A 15995-nucleotide genomic window follows, 5' to 3' on the forward strand; every position below is an offset into this window, starting at 1 on the left:
AGTCGAGCACAAAAGTGCATCGATGACGAGGGTGGTCATTTTGAATATCTTTTGTAACAATACGGTAAATAAATACAACATTTAAATTACGTTTTATGTTTTTATTATTTAATTTATACGTATTCATAAAATTTTATTCCAACATAACCTACAGATTCCGCAGCGGTTACGTGTTATAGGTTCGGTTTTATATTGGTCACTCTGTATAAAGAAGAGGGTTTTTGTTTGTTTGAGATACGATTATATAAAGAGGAAGAGGGGTTTTGTTCGGGATAAACAAAAAACTGCTCGATCAATCGCAACCAAATTTTTAACCCATGTTTCTGGCATAACTGAGAAGGTTTTTAGACACATTTCATCCCGAAAAATCTCTATAAGCAATTTCTTGGGAGCTGATTCTACAGCTAAAAATATAAAAAAGGTTCGTATAAATATAGGCCCGAAAACGCTTCATTAGCGAGTTACGGCTAGCGAAAGACTTAGACCAGATTTCGTTTCCCCCCTGGGAAATGAAGACTTTTTGAAATTCTGGGAAGGTAAATTAAGGACCGAATTTAACTGTTTGTTATGGTTTTTGACCTGAAAATATTTTAAAAAAATTGGTCCCAGAGCTGTAACTCCATTAGATTTAAAGATAGTTGACGTAAAACACAAAAATTGGGGTAAATAATAACACATGATTTGAGTTTAACGTTTGTTAAATGGTTGATTAAGTTATATTATTTCTTTTTCAATTTATGATGTAGAAAATTTAATACTGAAAAGATTCATGTTAATTACTTAAGAAAAAATTAAATACAGGATATTTAAATTTAACTTTATTAAAAAACAAGTCAGGCTGAATTGTGAAAAAACATTTAATAGCATGAAATAACTAATTTTGTCCATAGGTTAAAAATAACAACTGATCATTTATTTACTAATTTTTAATCAGAATGAATTAATTTGCTTTCATAGGTTGGCAGTATCAGCTGGTCAACAGTTAATTTTTAGAAACAGTATTTAAATAATCTTGATGGTGGTTTTTGTATTGTATTAAGGTAAATGTGAGATTCTGTGTCCAATTCAGAAAACAATTTTTACAAAATTCAGTGAATTTTTCTTAAATACATACTGAGAGATAATGCAAATTATGTATTCATTTGTATATGGATATGATATTAATTTACAATAAAGTAAACAAGAATATTGTGTTACTGACCCACATTGAAGAGCACCTGATCGCAAAATGTTTGAAGCTAACTATAATTATATATATATATAATATAATGTAATTTTATTTCTATGAAAATAAAAAATAGTAAGGTAAGAGTCATTAATTCTGTTCTTTGTGGAGTATCTGAATAAGTTTATATTATATAATTAGCCAGAATTTACATACAGAGGAAATATGGACTACAAAAAATTTAATTTAAATAAATTAACAGTAATATATATGTTGTAGTGGAGATTTGTTGCCGGTTGAAGCACAAACTTTTAATGAATTAATAAACTGTGAACTGAGAGTCTCTTATCACTGTGTGAGTGAGTTTGAACTGAATGATTCGAATCAATCGAATGAATAATACTACAAAAATAAAAGAATTAATATTAAAAATATAATATAAAAAATATCCATTAATTCTTCGCTCCCAAGGAGGGTTAAACTGTGAATTAAAGATATTTATTAAGGAAAAAATAAATTAATCCTTTTATTTCATTATTATATTTCTGCCATCACGGCACAGAAATAAGTTATAAATTCTTTTTCATCATAGGTGTGTGTACTTAAGTTATCATAGTTACTATTATTCTATCTTTTGTAATTTAGTTTCTTTTTCACGTTTCTATAAAGCTTGAATATAATTATTATTTATCAGTATTAATCTCAGTCATGAGGATAACGTACAGTTCGAGGGTTCAGAGGGTGAAGCCCTCTGGGTAGATGTAAATGGCATCTGAAGCAAATTTTGTGGATGTCCAGGGTGCCAGTCCCCCTGGCAAATTGTAAATGGCAAGAAAAGCGAGCTCTATGGCCAAGGAGTAGGCCCCAATAAAAAAGCCCTTGAGTTGGCTTCGGGATTAGCCTAGGTTTACCTGATCCCCAAAGATTGAGGTTCTGGTTAGACGAGCCAGGTAGTTACTTAAAAGACTTGTAGTAAAGTTTACTTTTTCCCCTTTTCATTATTGCATTTATTTCACTGTGTATAAAAAAAACAAAAAAACTAGCTTAGCAGTTAAAAGGAAATGTTAAAAAAGATAACAGCTGAGAGTTCTCTGTCTCAGTGCGTAAGCATTGGCTTCTGCCAGCCCATAGGACAGAAAGTATAATATATTATATAGTAGTTTTACTGTTATAAATATTCAGGTGATAAAATAAAATGATTATTAGTGATTACTTTTAGTAGATTGGTGAAACAGGGTAGTGTAAGAAGATTGTAAACTTCTGAATAGATTGCAATCAATGTTTTAATCAGTTATTTAATTGTAATTTATTACAAATATTATCCTCAATCAAAATACTGTTTATGATATAAATATTTTAATTCTATTCAGTCTAATAAAAACAATTTTTTAACTTAGATGATTAATAGAAACCAGTTTATAAAATGTTCTGTTGACATTTTACTTTATACTATTCAGTTTCTTATTTTATTCCAGACATGTTTCAGGCTTGGAGGAATCATAAGGTTCTAAATGTAAGGGAAAAGACACACACGCATATATGTAAATATATACTCAAAACACACCTGTGACTGTGTATGTATGTGTGTATATGTATGCGCACGTGTGTGTGAGTATATGCATGCATGTTTATAATTTAATTCTTTTAGTTATGTGCATTATTATGTTTGCAGTTAAAACTAGTTTTGATCCTCCTTTTCATGGAACAACTTTTGTCAGCTTACTGGTTTTGTCATCATAGGTTGTATCAACATTGTATTATTTATGGTCTTAATGATGAACATGGTAATGTATGTATATATATATATATATATATATACACTACTAAAAATTTTATCAAACACAAACATGTTATGTTTGTTAATGCTAGGTTTTTTGTTTTATAACATTTTTAGTAGTGTACATTTTTGGTTTTTATTAGATTAGGTGGGGGGGGGGGGGGGTGATAAGTGTTTGCTGGTGTTGTTTATCATTTGTGGTTTGTCTTGATAAAGTCCTACATCTTGGATGAAATGTCAAGGTTTTCTGTTTTTGTTATTTTGTTTGTTTGGTTGTTGACCTAATGAATTGCATTAGAAAGTTTTCTATTAATTTGGATAATTTTCTAAATTATTTAGTTTTTTATATTTGTCTAACCAAAGAATAGAATTTAGTTATTGTGTGTATATATATATATATATATATATATATATATACACAAGCACCTCAAAATAAATATGAGCAAAGAATTTATAATTTCTCCCATCAGGGAGATCACAAAATGAGAAAATATATAAAAATCAGAGTTGTAATTTTTTATAATTGATATCAATATTTTCTAAGTAAAAAATTAAAATAGGTGTAAAAATAAAATAATTATTATAAGTGATTAGTTTTACTAGTTTGGTGAAACAGAATAGAAGATTATTAAATAATTTAATATAATCTTAATCATTAAGTAAAAAATTATTTTTTTAAATATTCAATTTTACTTTTCTTAGCAACCAATTGCTCAATAATTATTTAATAATCTAGTCATCAAAAACTGAACTATTAAACATTGATGAATATAGTTCTTGAGTAAATAATTCCATAAAACTAATCTCAAAAGTAAAACAGGCCTATACAACACAGACACATTACTTTAAAAGGATAGAGAAAGAAAGCAGAATGACAGCTATATGCAAGAGTATGAGAAACTGTAAACATTTGACATTTATGTCTAATTCTATGTTGGTAAAAAAAGGATATTTTTTTGCTCAAGAATTAAGAGAAAGGAAAATAAAGAACATATATAGGCACTTAAATATTAATTGCTTACTATAATTTAACTGGAGAATTTACTATACTTTAATTCACTTAAATTAATTAGTAAATAAAATAAGCTACTAATTTTAAATAAAAAGAAAGTTTTCCCCCATTTGCAATATCAATTAATTCAATACACGAGTAGCAAAATTAAAAAATAAAATTTAAGCTAGTAAAAAAAAAATCCTTGTTCATACATATTTATGTATAAATCTGAACTTAGCAATGATAAAAGTAAAAGTAAATATATTTACAAAAACAATCATACAATAGTAAGAAAAAAGACTTTCACTTAATAAAAATACATGGCATTAACATAATGTACCAAAAAACTGTATATTAGAATAAATACGCAAAAGGAAGGAAGTAAATTAAGAATAAATGAATAAATATAAAGGATCTTAATTCTGTTATGGAATGGACATTTTTTTTTTTTATTAAACAAGAAATAGTTTTTTCCTTTTTTTTATTATATTAGAAAACCATTAAATGGAATATTGTTTTAAAAGTCACATACTTCATTTAATTAGAAACTGTCACTTTTACTAAGGATAGTAATCTATTTTCAATGTTGATGTCATCTGCTCAACATTATATACATTATAAATATTTTCTTATGAACAGTAATTATTCAACACTGGAGGATGGATTTCCTTAACAAAGTGTAATTAGAAAGTACTTAATGGATGATTTATATGACCAATCTTATACCAATATATGTTTCTATTATACTAATGTTTAATTACTACCAACAAAACTTTCAAAATTGTGTGCATTTATTTTTGAAGAAATGGTATGAGTATACTCATATCATCTGAACATTTGTTTAACGGAACATCTTTTTCAACACATATTAAAAAACAGGATGCTTATCTCAATTTACCCCTTACATTTTCTTTTCTTGTATTGTCAACCTTAGTTTCTCAAAATGGGTTAATTCAATTATTTTGTAGAGGCAGTTCCTCTGGTAGTCTGTAAGTCAGTAAAATTTATTTTGTTCTAATTTAATTTAATTATTTATGACAGAGGAATTTTCAGTGTTTTAACAACATATTTCTTCAATAAATAAACAATTTAATAGAAAAATAAATTAATCTAGTAAAAAAAAAATATTCTTTTTAAATGAGTAAAAATTTTGTTTCTTCAGTTGTTATAGCAGTTTGATGCATCTCTCCACTTCTTTGTATTTTGTGTCAATCTCTTAACTTTATCATACTGCTTACATACCGCATCCACGATGTCTATTTCATACATTTCAGTGTCTCTGATCCTTTATACTTTTTACAAACTACTTAAAATATAAATTTCCTTCTTGAATCAAATTCTCTTCTTGAACAAATCCTGTAGGTTTTTATATATGGCCCACCAGCATTACACTTCTGCACAAACATCTCTCTTCTACACTTATTCTTAAAACAATTTCACAGCATACTAAATCAATCAACTTTTCAAAATCTACTGTACACACTACATCTCAAAAGTTTTATTTTTTGTTTTCTGAATTCCCCCGCCATAAAGTGGTACACTAAACATAAATGTTTTAAATATTTATTTCTAATTCCTATTAAATCCATATTTGATATCAAGATACTTTTAATTTTTTCATAAAACTATTCTAACTTGAGCAATTCTTGTTTTTGTATCGCCGTTATTCAGTTCATCCATCCTTTGTAAATTTATCTAAGTAACAAGCCCTTTGATGTGGTATCTTATGTTCTCCTACACTAACTTTTCATTATCCTTATTTATGTTATATTATAGGTGAAACATGAAAAATTATATAAAATTAAATTTGATTCCTTTTGTAATTAATTTTAGAAGAAAACGTTTTTGAAGAAAGATTAATTATTTTTAAGAATTCCTATTCAAACACACAGTAAACCTTTGGTGGAGGTCTGGCTAAACGGGTCATTATTCCCAAAAATCTAATATTCAATTATATATAAAACTAGAAAACAAAAATTTTTTTGTGTTAAAGAGATATTCACACTTCAAGAACAAACCTAATTATGATAATGATTTTATTTTATAACATGGAGTCAATCTAAAACATTTTACCAACTTACTTAAAATTAAATTAATTTTTTTTTTCTCATTTTCAGTTATTTGCTTTGGTATAATTTTTCATCCCTTTCTATTCTAAATGAATTTCTATATCTCAACTCTACTATGCCCTATATTTTCAGTATAGTGCCCCATATTCTATTTCACATATTCAAACTGTGCTTTCTTTTAATATTTTTACATTTCCTTCTGAAATCAAATTTACTAATCCAGGATGCCTTAATTTGTGGACAACCAACTTTGTCCTTTTCTTTTCAACAATCTGTCTTAACTATTTCATTTCATACTTTAAGAATCTACCTAAATTTTCATCAAAAGCAATGGAGATAAATTACATTCTTATCTTACTCATTTCTCAGTTTCTATGTCTTTTATTTTTATCATAGATATGTGTTTGTAGTAGTTAATTGTAAAATTTGCTCCTTATTTCTGCATATTTTAACACACACTTTCTTACACACTTTCATTTTATTCCATTCAATATTATTAAATATCTATTTGAGATTTAAAAATGCCATGTACTGGTAATTTGTTTTTCATTTGCCTTATTTTTCTTTATTTAAAATGTAAGGCATGATGTCTGCTAAATCATACAGTCAAATCCAAAACTGGTCCTTCCATCTCAATTTTGGACATCCTAAATTTCTCTTAACCAGTAGGAGCATACTCTTAAAAAAACTGTGGCATTCACCACTAGACCCACCGAGTTGATCTAGTGGTGAATGCGTCTTCGCAAATCAGCTGATTTTGAAGTCAGGAGTTCTAATGTTCAAATGTCCTAGTAAAGGCAGTTATTTTTATATGGATTTGAATACTAGATCATGAATACCAGTGCTCTTTGGTGATTGGGTTTCAATTAACCACACATCTCAGAAGTGGTTGACCTGAGACTGTACAAGACTAAACTTCACTTACAATCATACATATCATCCTCATTCATCCTCTGAAGTAATACCTGATGGTGATTCCCCAATGCTAAACAGAAAAAAAAAGGGGGAAGACAAAGAAGTAGTATAAATAATTGACCACACAAGTGTGCGCGCGTGGAGGGAGAGAAATAATATTATATGGGGTTCAACTTAAAAATATTTTTGTCTTAGTAGTAAGCGAAAAAAAAATTTGGAGATCACTGCTCTATAACAATGTCATTAATAATGACCATTTTTAATTTTTCAGAAATGTCAATAATACCACCTACTTTCCAGTAGTACTTTTTGGTGGTCCTAGCGAGTTCTTCCTGAGTAAAATCAATACTATCTTTAACAAAAAACTCATCTCAAAACTTTGTCTTTTGCTAAGCATATACCAGGTCTGTACATAAAGTAACGAGACTGGTTCAGAAAAACTTTTTATTTATGATCCAATTATACATGGACTCTAATCACCTTTGAAATAGTTCCCTTAGGAAGCCACGCAATGCTTTATAAACAGTTTTCCCACTCTTCATAGCCGTGTTGATACTCAGAAACCGAAATATCCTTCAGATAGTTGGTTACATTTTTTTATATTTTCTATCGTTCCAAAATTGTGTCCTTTGAGGTGATTTTTAAACTCGCAAATAGGAAAAAGTCATGGGGACTCAAGTAAGGTAACTAAGGTGGTTGAGGAATGTTCAGGAATGTTTTTATTTGCAAAAACTCATTAATTGAGAGTGCAGTATAACAAGGTGCATTGTCATGAAGCAGCATCCAGTTGTCTTTGATGGCTGGTCTCACATGGGCAATTCTTTTCCGCAGTCTTTAAAGAATTTCTTGGTAAACATATTGATTTACAGTCTGTCCTCTAGGTAAAACTACTCTAGGCAGTCTGTCCTATAGACAATGCCATTACTATCAAAAAAACAAATTAGCATGGTTTTGATTTGCTTATTTTTACATTTTCAGGACATGGTAAGTTTGAAGTGTGCCATTCACACTCCTTGCTCTGGTGTTTTGTTTCTGGGTCGTACTGAAATAGCCAAGATTCATCATCAGTAATAACATTTTTTTTAGAAAATCAGGATCAGTTTCAATTCACCTTAGAAGATCACAGCACACTTCCACCCTGTTGTTTTTGTTCAACAGTGAGGTTTTTTGGGACCAACTTTGCACAAAATTTTTCATGACCAATTAGTTTTTCAAAATTTGATGGACTGTGGTACGATTCAAATTCAATTGTTCGCAATCATTCTGATAGTTAATCGCCGATTGTACTGTATCAAGTCTCTGATTCATTCAACACTGTCATCACTTTTTCACGGTAACTGTCTTCCAGAGCGTGAATCATACAAAACTGATTCCCAGCCATCTGAAAATGCTTTAAACCACCTAAAAACTTGGGCTTGTGACAGAGTGTCATCTCCATACGCCCTTTTCAATTTTGAAAAAGTTTCAGTAGCATTCTCACAAAGTTTCACAACTTGATTGCACAATGTTGCTCATAATTAGTAACAGTCATTTTTGTAACACACAAGAAAAACTTGTTTCACAAAAAGTTTGTTTACGTCTCAAGTGGTAACAATAAAATAAAAATATTAATACCTAATATAAATCGGCTGTTCATATAACCATATGTTTACTAGTAACTTTACAGTGTTGTTACTTTGGCTGCCAAAAAAAACTAAGTCTCATTACTTTACTTACGGACCTTGTAAAAGTCTACAGGTCTACCCTTTTACTGTAACATTTAATAAACCAAACTGGTCACTAATTATCACAACTTCAACTTTCCACTATTAACATGATAAAAATCAATAAACAATATCCATTTTATATGAATTATAAAAATAAATTAAAATGAATAAAACATAAAAACCAGATATGAATCATTTAAAAATATTTCTTTGTGATGAAAATTTATATGTGCTGAATATTATTAGGTTAGAATAAGTATGTATTCTTCATTTATATCACTGATGAGGACAAAGGTTATTAAAAATGTAATCAGCTATTATAAAAACTTTTATGCAAAATTACAGAACTCATATTTAGATATAATGAATTTAATTTAAATTTAAGTACTGCAAGTACACAGGGGTTCAATTAATAGTCTCATATTGTGTAGCCTATTCCAGTGCAAGACCAACTTCTGGACTGTAATTATACTTAAATCTGTTACGATAGTATAATATAAAAAATAGAGGTTTCTATGAAAAGAAGCACAAACATAATAAATATTATGGCAAAATATTCATCTAGAGATATTAATTGGGAAACAACAAGAATCTTGGCAAGATAACCCTTAAAATCTGATCATTTCAATAAACCTAGGATATAATAAGAAGTAGTACAAAAAAATATTAATTGATATTGATGACAATAAAAAAAAATTGTATTAAAGCTATATATCTAGAATTGACATAGCTTGGAAGATAAACAACAATTCATGCAGTTTCCATATAACCAAGTCAAAAAAGAAGTAACAACATAGTTAAGCTTCTATCATTTTATATTTAATCATTTATATTAATATAAAGTTGTTCAACTTCTTCAAAACATCACATTTGGAAGAGAGACACGATGTACAGACAGTAAGGCAGATGCAGAGGCATCACTTGTTTGCAAATTATAGAACAGATAGGATCAGTTGACAAAGGGTAGATAGATAGACCTACAGATCCTGGACCTCCAGAGATGGCTGATCACAGACATGGGGAACAGGATACAAATTGACCCAGTTCCTTACTGGTCCACAAGTATTTTAAAGCATACGTTTATGCACTGAATGTGTCTATTGCACAAGCAGGAGAACACCAAATACATGTGCCCCCAGATAACATCATGGGGACTATGCTGTGGACCGAATGGGCATGGCATATAATGTTCACAATTTTGATCAAGATCATTCGTATGAAGGTGGTGGAAGAATAATTCCCTCTGAATCACACTTAGGGCTGTGAAAATCTTCTTCAAAACAAGATAGATCACTGTCAACTTTTCTATGTTAACTGATCCATCATCAATTAAGAGGAATATTCAAAATTATGTTCAATGTTAACAATGAAGGACTCAACTATTTTTTTTCATGTTTTTGAATTATTTTTTATTTTATATACTTGTTCACCTTTTTGGTATGATTATACTTTTTCTTTGCTATTCTTCTTGTCTGATTTCAGACAACCTATCCTTACAAAGATGGATGGATAGATAAAGTTTTTTATTTTGAATAATATTTCAAATTATAATTTTTTATTTTGCTCAGGATTATGTGAAGGAAGATGAAAATACTATATTAATATTTCATCAATAATGTAACAAATATTAGATAATTAATACTACTTTATTTATTTTAATAACACTATATAGCCATTATAATTTCCAGTAAAACTGACTGAAAAGACAGCTTTGTCATAAACATAAGTTAACTACCGCAAAATACACAAAAAATAAAAATAAAAATATTATAACGCAATGGCAAAATAGAAAGATGACCAACAATCAAGATTAGAATTAATAGTATTATTATTTAAAAATTACATATATGGCAGTTTAATAAACAATTTTAATACCATATAAAAGAAACTCAATATTAGTTCATAGAAGTCAAAATTTGAGATATCATACCTAAAAATAGTATTTTAAGTTCTTAACCACGTTTGGATGTAAATTTATATATAAGATGAAAATGGTATCCTCGTGATCTTAATGTTGTAATACAACATGAGGTACTTCCCAACTATTCTCAGATCCAATTGAAAATTAACTTTTCCTACAGCCAATTTGAATAGTTTTATTAAACCATTTCATGATTAACACACACACATTTTGAATTAGATTTCAACATTATAAAAAATCCCACTTCATCTTCTGCATTAGCTACAATAATTATTTGACCTTTTGTGGAATTTTAATTTCCTAGTAACCATCTTTTATTATGGTATAGCTGCTAACAAGTTTCATCAACATAGATAATTTAATGATTTTTCCTCTGTAAGCTTTTTAATTGTTTTAAAAATTCAAATACACAATACACAAAATACACTCTTCAATTAAAGTAAACTCTTTATGATTCTTGCAATTTAAATCTAATAGTATTAAATTTTTTTCACGGCTGTCATTGCTTGCTATCGTTCCTGCCATTATTCCTTCATTCTTAGTTCTGAATCAATTAACTAAAGGGCATAAACATTCTTTATTCATACCAAAATTGAGGACTATCCATCTAATAGTAGTTTTATCAAAATTACCCTAACTGGTTTTTTGGCACTTTCAATTTTTTTTTGATGTGAAAAAAAAGAAAAGATCTTTGTGTTTTTCAATTAATTTTAATCCTTTCAACCGACATGCTTATGAATAGTTTTGCTGGTTATAAAGCTTGTTTTAATTTTCTTTTTATTAACTAAAAAAAACTTTCATGTGTTTTTCATACTCAAATATCAATTAACTTCTTTTTTTAATTTTCTTATACGAGGTATGTGAGAAAAGTAATCAGATTGGTAACACTGTGAGTGATCTGGCAACGTTGTGTCTACCGGTCTGTGCTAGACCAGTTTGTTCATCCCTTCCACATGCTCAGTATGAGTTTCAAATCTGTTCAGCCAACACATTAGTTTTGACAGTGCCATCAGTGAAGTTGTGTTTTTGTTGTAATGAAAATGGAACATCGGAATTTAGAGCAACGTTGTGCAATCAAGTTTTGTGTAAAATTTGGGGAATCCACGAGTGTGACCTCTGAAAAGTTGAAACAGGCCTATAGGGAACATTACTTATCAAGAGCACAAGTTTTCCGCTGGCACAAATCATTTTTGGAAGGCCGAGAACACATTGAAGATCAACCTTGCTCAGGGAGACCTTCAACTTTAAAATCTGACGAAAATGTTGAGCATGTAAGGGTTCTTGTGAGATAGACTGTCGTTTAGCAATAAGGATAATGAGTGAATAGTTAAATTTAAACACTTTCACCGTACATCAAATTTTGACAGACGATTTGGACATGCCAAAGGTTTGATTGAAATCTGTGCCGAAAAACCTCACAACGGAACAGAAGGACAATCGAAGAAACGTGTGTGTTGATCTTCTTGAGAGGATTGAGAATGACCAAGAATTCTTCAATCGTATTATCACAGGTGATGAATCCTGGATATTTCAGTACGATCCTGAAACAAAGCGGCAAAGCGAAGAGTGGCACACTCCATCATCTCCTCGACCGAAAAAATGTAGAATGAGCAAATCAAAGATCAAAACCATGCTGATTTGCTTTTTTGATAGAAGGGGTATCATGCATAAAGAATTTGTTCCTCCAGGACAAACTGTCAACAAAGTGTTTTACAAAGGTATCCTTGAAAGGCTCAGGAAAAGAAAGATTTGCGTGATACCAGACATTGCAGACAAGTGGATGCTTTATCATGACGATGCCCTATATCACACAACCATTTCCAGCAGGGAATTTTTAACCTCAAAACGCATTCCTATAGTTCCTCAACCCCCTATTCACCTGATTTGAGTCCTTGTGACTTTTTCCTTTTCCCGAAATTGAAATAAGTCTTAAAAGGACGTCATTTTGGAACTCAGGAGACATTCAGAAGACTGTGACCAACCAGTTTAAAGCCCTATCAGTTGAAGCCTTCCAGCACTGCTACCAGGAGTGGAACAACGACTCCGCCAGTGTATAACTGCCCAAGGGAACTACTTTGAAGGGGATAATATTGTTGTTTGAAAAAAAATAAAAAGTTTGGTAAATAAAAGTCAGTCTCATTACTTTTCTCACACACCTCGTACTACTACTGATTATTTATTTTTCCTCATACTGAATATTTTAATTTTTTAATAAGATTCAATTTAAGTTCATACAAAGATAAGTTTTAACATAACATATGATATAGTTTATACATTAAAATAATTATTTAGGTTAAAATAAAATATTTGAATAACACCTCTAACAGTATAAATTCATTAACCAACAATATATACTATTACTAAAATGATATTGTTAACTGTTTAACTATTTCAGTCAAATTTAATATAATGATAAGGTAATATGACAATCATATTAAATCAATAATTAAATGAAAGGAACTGTGAAGCTATAAATAGTCAACTATTGTTATTGTTAGAAGTTCTTAAAACAGTATAAACTATAGTATGTAAATTTATGATTTCAACAAAACTAGTATAACTAGTATAGGTATAACTAAGTATTTGTTATACCAATGGATCTGAACGTTAGCTATCATGTTTATAAATTAATTATGAAATATATTGTGACATTAACTATTACTATAATGATCATAAACTACTACGATTAAGGTAACAATTATGGAACGTCTGCCACAAAAAAGCAATACTCATAAGTGATTAGACAAGCTCTATCATTATTTTATTCGTATAAATTCCATTGATTATCATTGAATGCTTGCTAACTCTTAAATATATAGTATAGTAATTTTGTGTATCTCAGAAAATTTATCAAAACTTAATGAAGCAGCATTGTACAAAATATTCCATCGTTATATACAGAATGATATAATATTAAAAGCATTTAATAAGACTGTGCTGAATGACTACAGGACAGTGGACTGATTTAATCAACAAGGCTAAAAAATAAACAATGCATTCATAAGAAGATTAGCTATGCACTTTATCAAAGAAGGTTATGCATATCTCTTGACTCCAGCTGCCTGTTAAGAAAAGATTGTATTTGTATAACTTTTGAACAGACATTGTGCAGTTGCCTCTACCATCATCTGACTTAAAAAATTGTACGTAACTTTATTATTCAAATATGAATGCATAATTTATTAATTAATACGAGATAAGATTATTAATAGTTTAATAGATGAGAAGGAAGAATTATTTCTTACATGTTAATTCTAACTCAGTTTCATTTATTTATCTTTTAGTCACGTCCATTATCATCCTCCAAAGAATTATATTAATAGGCCAGAGTATGACAGTAAATAGCATTCTTAAAACCTGATTGCTTTGTAATATAAAAAATGTCTGGAGTAGCATCTTGAAAATTAAAGGATAAAAAATAAGGTAAAATAAAAATACCAAAGCCACATTTAAGGTTCCCATAAATCACAATGTCAAAACAACATTGAGTACAGTTTTACTATACTTTGTTGGTATTTTTTATTGACCAACGATTTAAACAGTTAATACCTCTTAAAATTTAAATAAAACAAATATTTATAATAATAATAATAATACTAAACAAGAAAATAAGAGATGTTTGTGCGTGTAAACAAATCACACCAGGATGGAAGCAAAATCAAATATGGAGATCAGAATGAGAAAATAATGAATAAAAATCACATGTTCTATTAAAAGACACATAAAGATAAACATAAAATTAAATTATATTGTGTATGACTTATTTATGTTGAATTAGAAATGAGTTATGTTATTAAATATAAAAAAATTCAAGAATGGGCTGGAATTTCAAACAATGACAAAACAAATGGCAAGTGAGAAAATGTAGTCATTAGAAGTAAATGAACTTAAAATTATCAAATTTTATAGTTAAGAATATTGAATGGAGATGCAATAGTATTAAAATAATCTGGAATACCTTTCACAATTTGCCAATATTCTTTAGGAATTTCTTACTTGACATCTCCACAACTGGATCACAAACTACAGCTAAAAGTAGCAAACCTGTTCTCCAAAAATTTAAAAAAGGTTAGGGTGAAATAATATTGATTATCTACAGAAAAAATTAACTATTACAAATAAAAATAGTTATTTATCTATTACCTAATCATCATCCAACTGGATACACTTTCACCAATTATGACAATTCTTGTATGCTGTTAATAAAGAATTCAGGGAACTAGTTCTTGATAATTGATTATACTGCTTTCTTTGTTTGTACTGAAATGATGTAAATTACCCTTGATGCCGCTTTTGTGGTTAGGAAATAGCCGAGTATGACATAGGTGGAAGATCACATTTAAATTTTTGAAGAATATCTGACTTTTTGGGAGAGATTTTCTGGTCAAAAAGCGCTTTTGTATTATCGTCACCCGGTGTTGTAGTTAATAGTGTATTTATACAGATGAGATGCTTGAATCATCCCGCCTTTACTTGTTCTTTTATTACCTTTTAGTCTACCCCATACATCTGAACTTTACTTATTTGTGTAAATCAAATGCAGTTAAGCTACTGCAGATATTAACATTTTAAATAAAAAATAAAAATCTATCAAATGTAATATGGTTGATGTTAATGAAAATTACAGAATTAGACATCACCTGCACTATCATCAAGAAATATTTCACAAAACTTACATTTTTGAGTTATTATTTTAATCTGTTATCGATTGAATACTTCCACCCCAATTCATTAAGTGAATATAATAATTTAAAATCATTGCTTATAACTTTATGAAAATAATAAAATATGAACATACCTGTATATACATCATGTATAATTTTATCACATTGTCCGCTAACAGCACTAAAAAACATTAAGGTGGAACCACTTGATATTGCAACAACTTCACCATTTGGTGATAATGATAAATTAACAATCGGACTGTTGCTAGATTTATACTGGCTGGTCAACAATAAATGTGGATCTTCACCTTTTTCAAACTCAACTGAAATCATAAAGCAATATTAATAATTAATAGAATTATAAACTTAAGCATATCATGCAGTAGTAAAGAAAGCAATTCAGTTATATAAAATGTAAATGATGTAGTGCATGTAATAATTTGGTAATAATTTAGTGATCGGTGTAAATTTGAAGAACAGAAGAATGGTAAAGAAACTGAACATGACACAAACAATAAAAAAGTAAGTGATGAAATGAAATAACAGGTATTGAAGGAGGAATTAGGCAGGTTCAGTAAATATAAGGTCACTGGATTACAACACCATCTTTATATTTGTAAGAAGGTAGTGACAAAAGTTGGAAAGGAAAAAGGCATTATTAATTACTGGAAAGAAATTACTAGAACAGTTTGTCCAGCAAATGCTGGATTAGATAAAAGGGAAATCAAAGCTTTGGGAAGTTTGGTCACATGGATTGGGATTAAATTTATACAGAGAAAGGATT

At 29.1% G+C, this 15995-nt stretch overlaps 1 protein-coding gene across 1 annotated transcript in view; it reads right to left on the reverse strand.

Annotated features, from left to right (window-relative positions):
• LOC142323919 (transducin beta-like protein 2) overlaps positions 1-15995 on the reverse strand; it is a 254531-nt gene that overhangs the window by 102275 nt on the left and 136261 nt on the right. The window contains exon 6 of the mRNA XM_075364288.1: positions 15346-15534. Within this exon, the coding sequence (XP_075220403.1) occupies positions 15346-15534 (189 nt within the window). The remainder of the gene's footprint in view (positions 1-15345; positions 15535-15995) is intronic.

This window comes from Lycorma delicatula, chromosome 4 (assembly GCF_047948215.1).
Source record: "Lycorma delicatula isolate Av1 chromosome 4, ASM4794821v1, whole genome shotgun sequence".
Classification (NCBI taxonomy): Eukaryota; Metazoa; Arthropoda; class Insecta; order Hemiptera; family Fulgoridae; genus Lycorma; species Lycorma delicatula.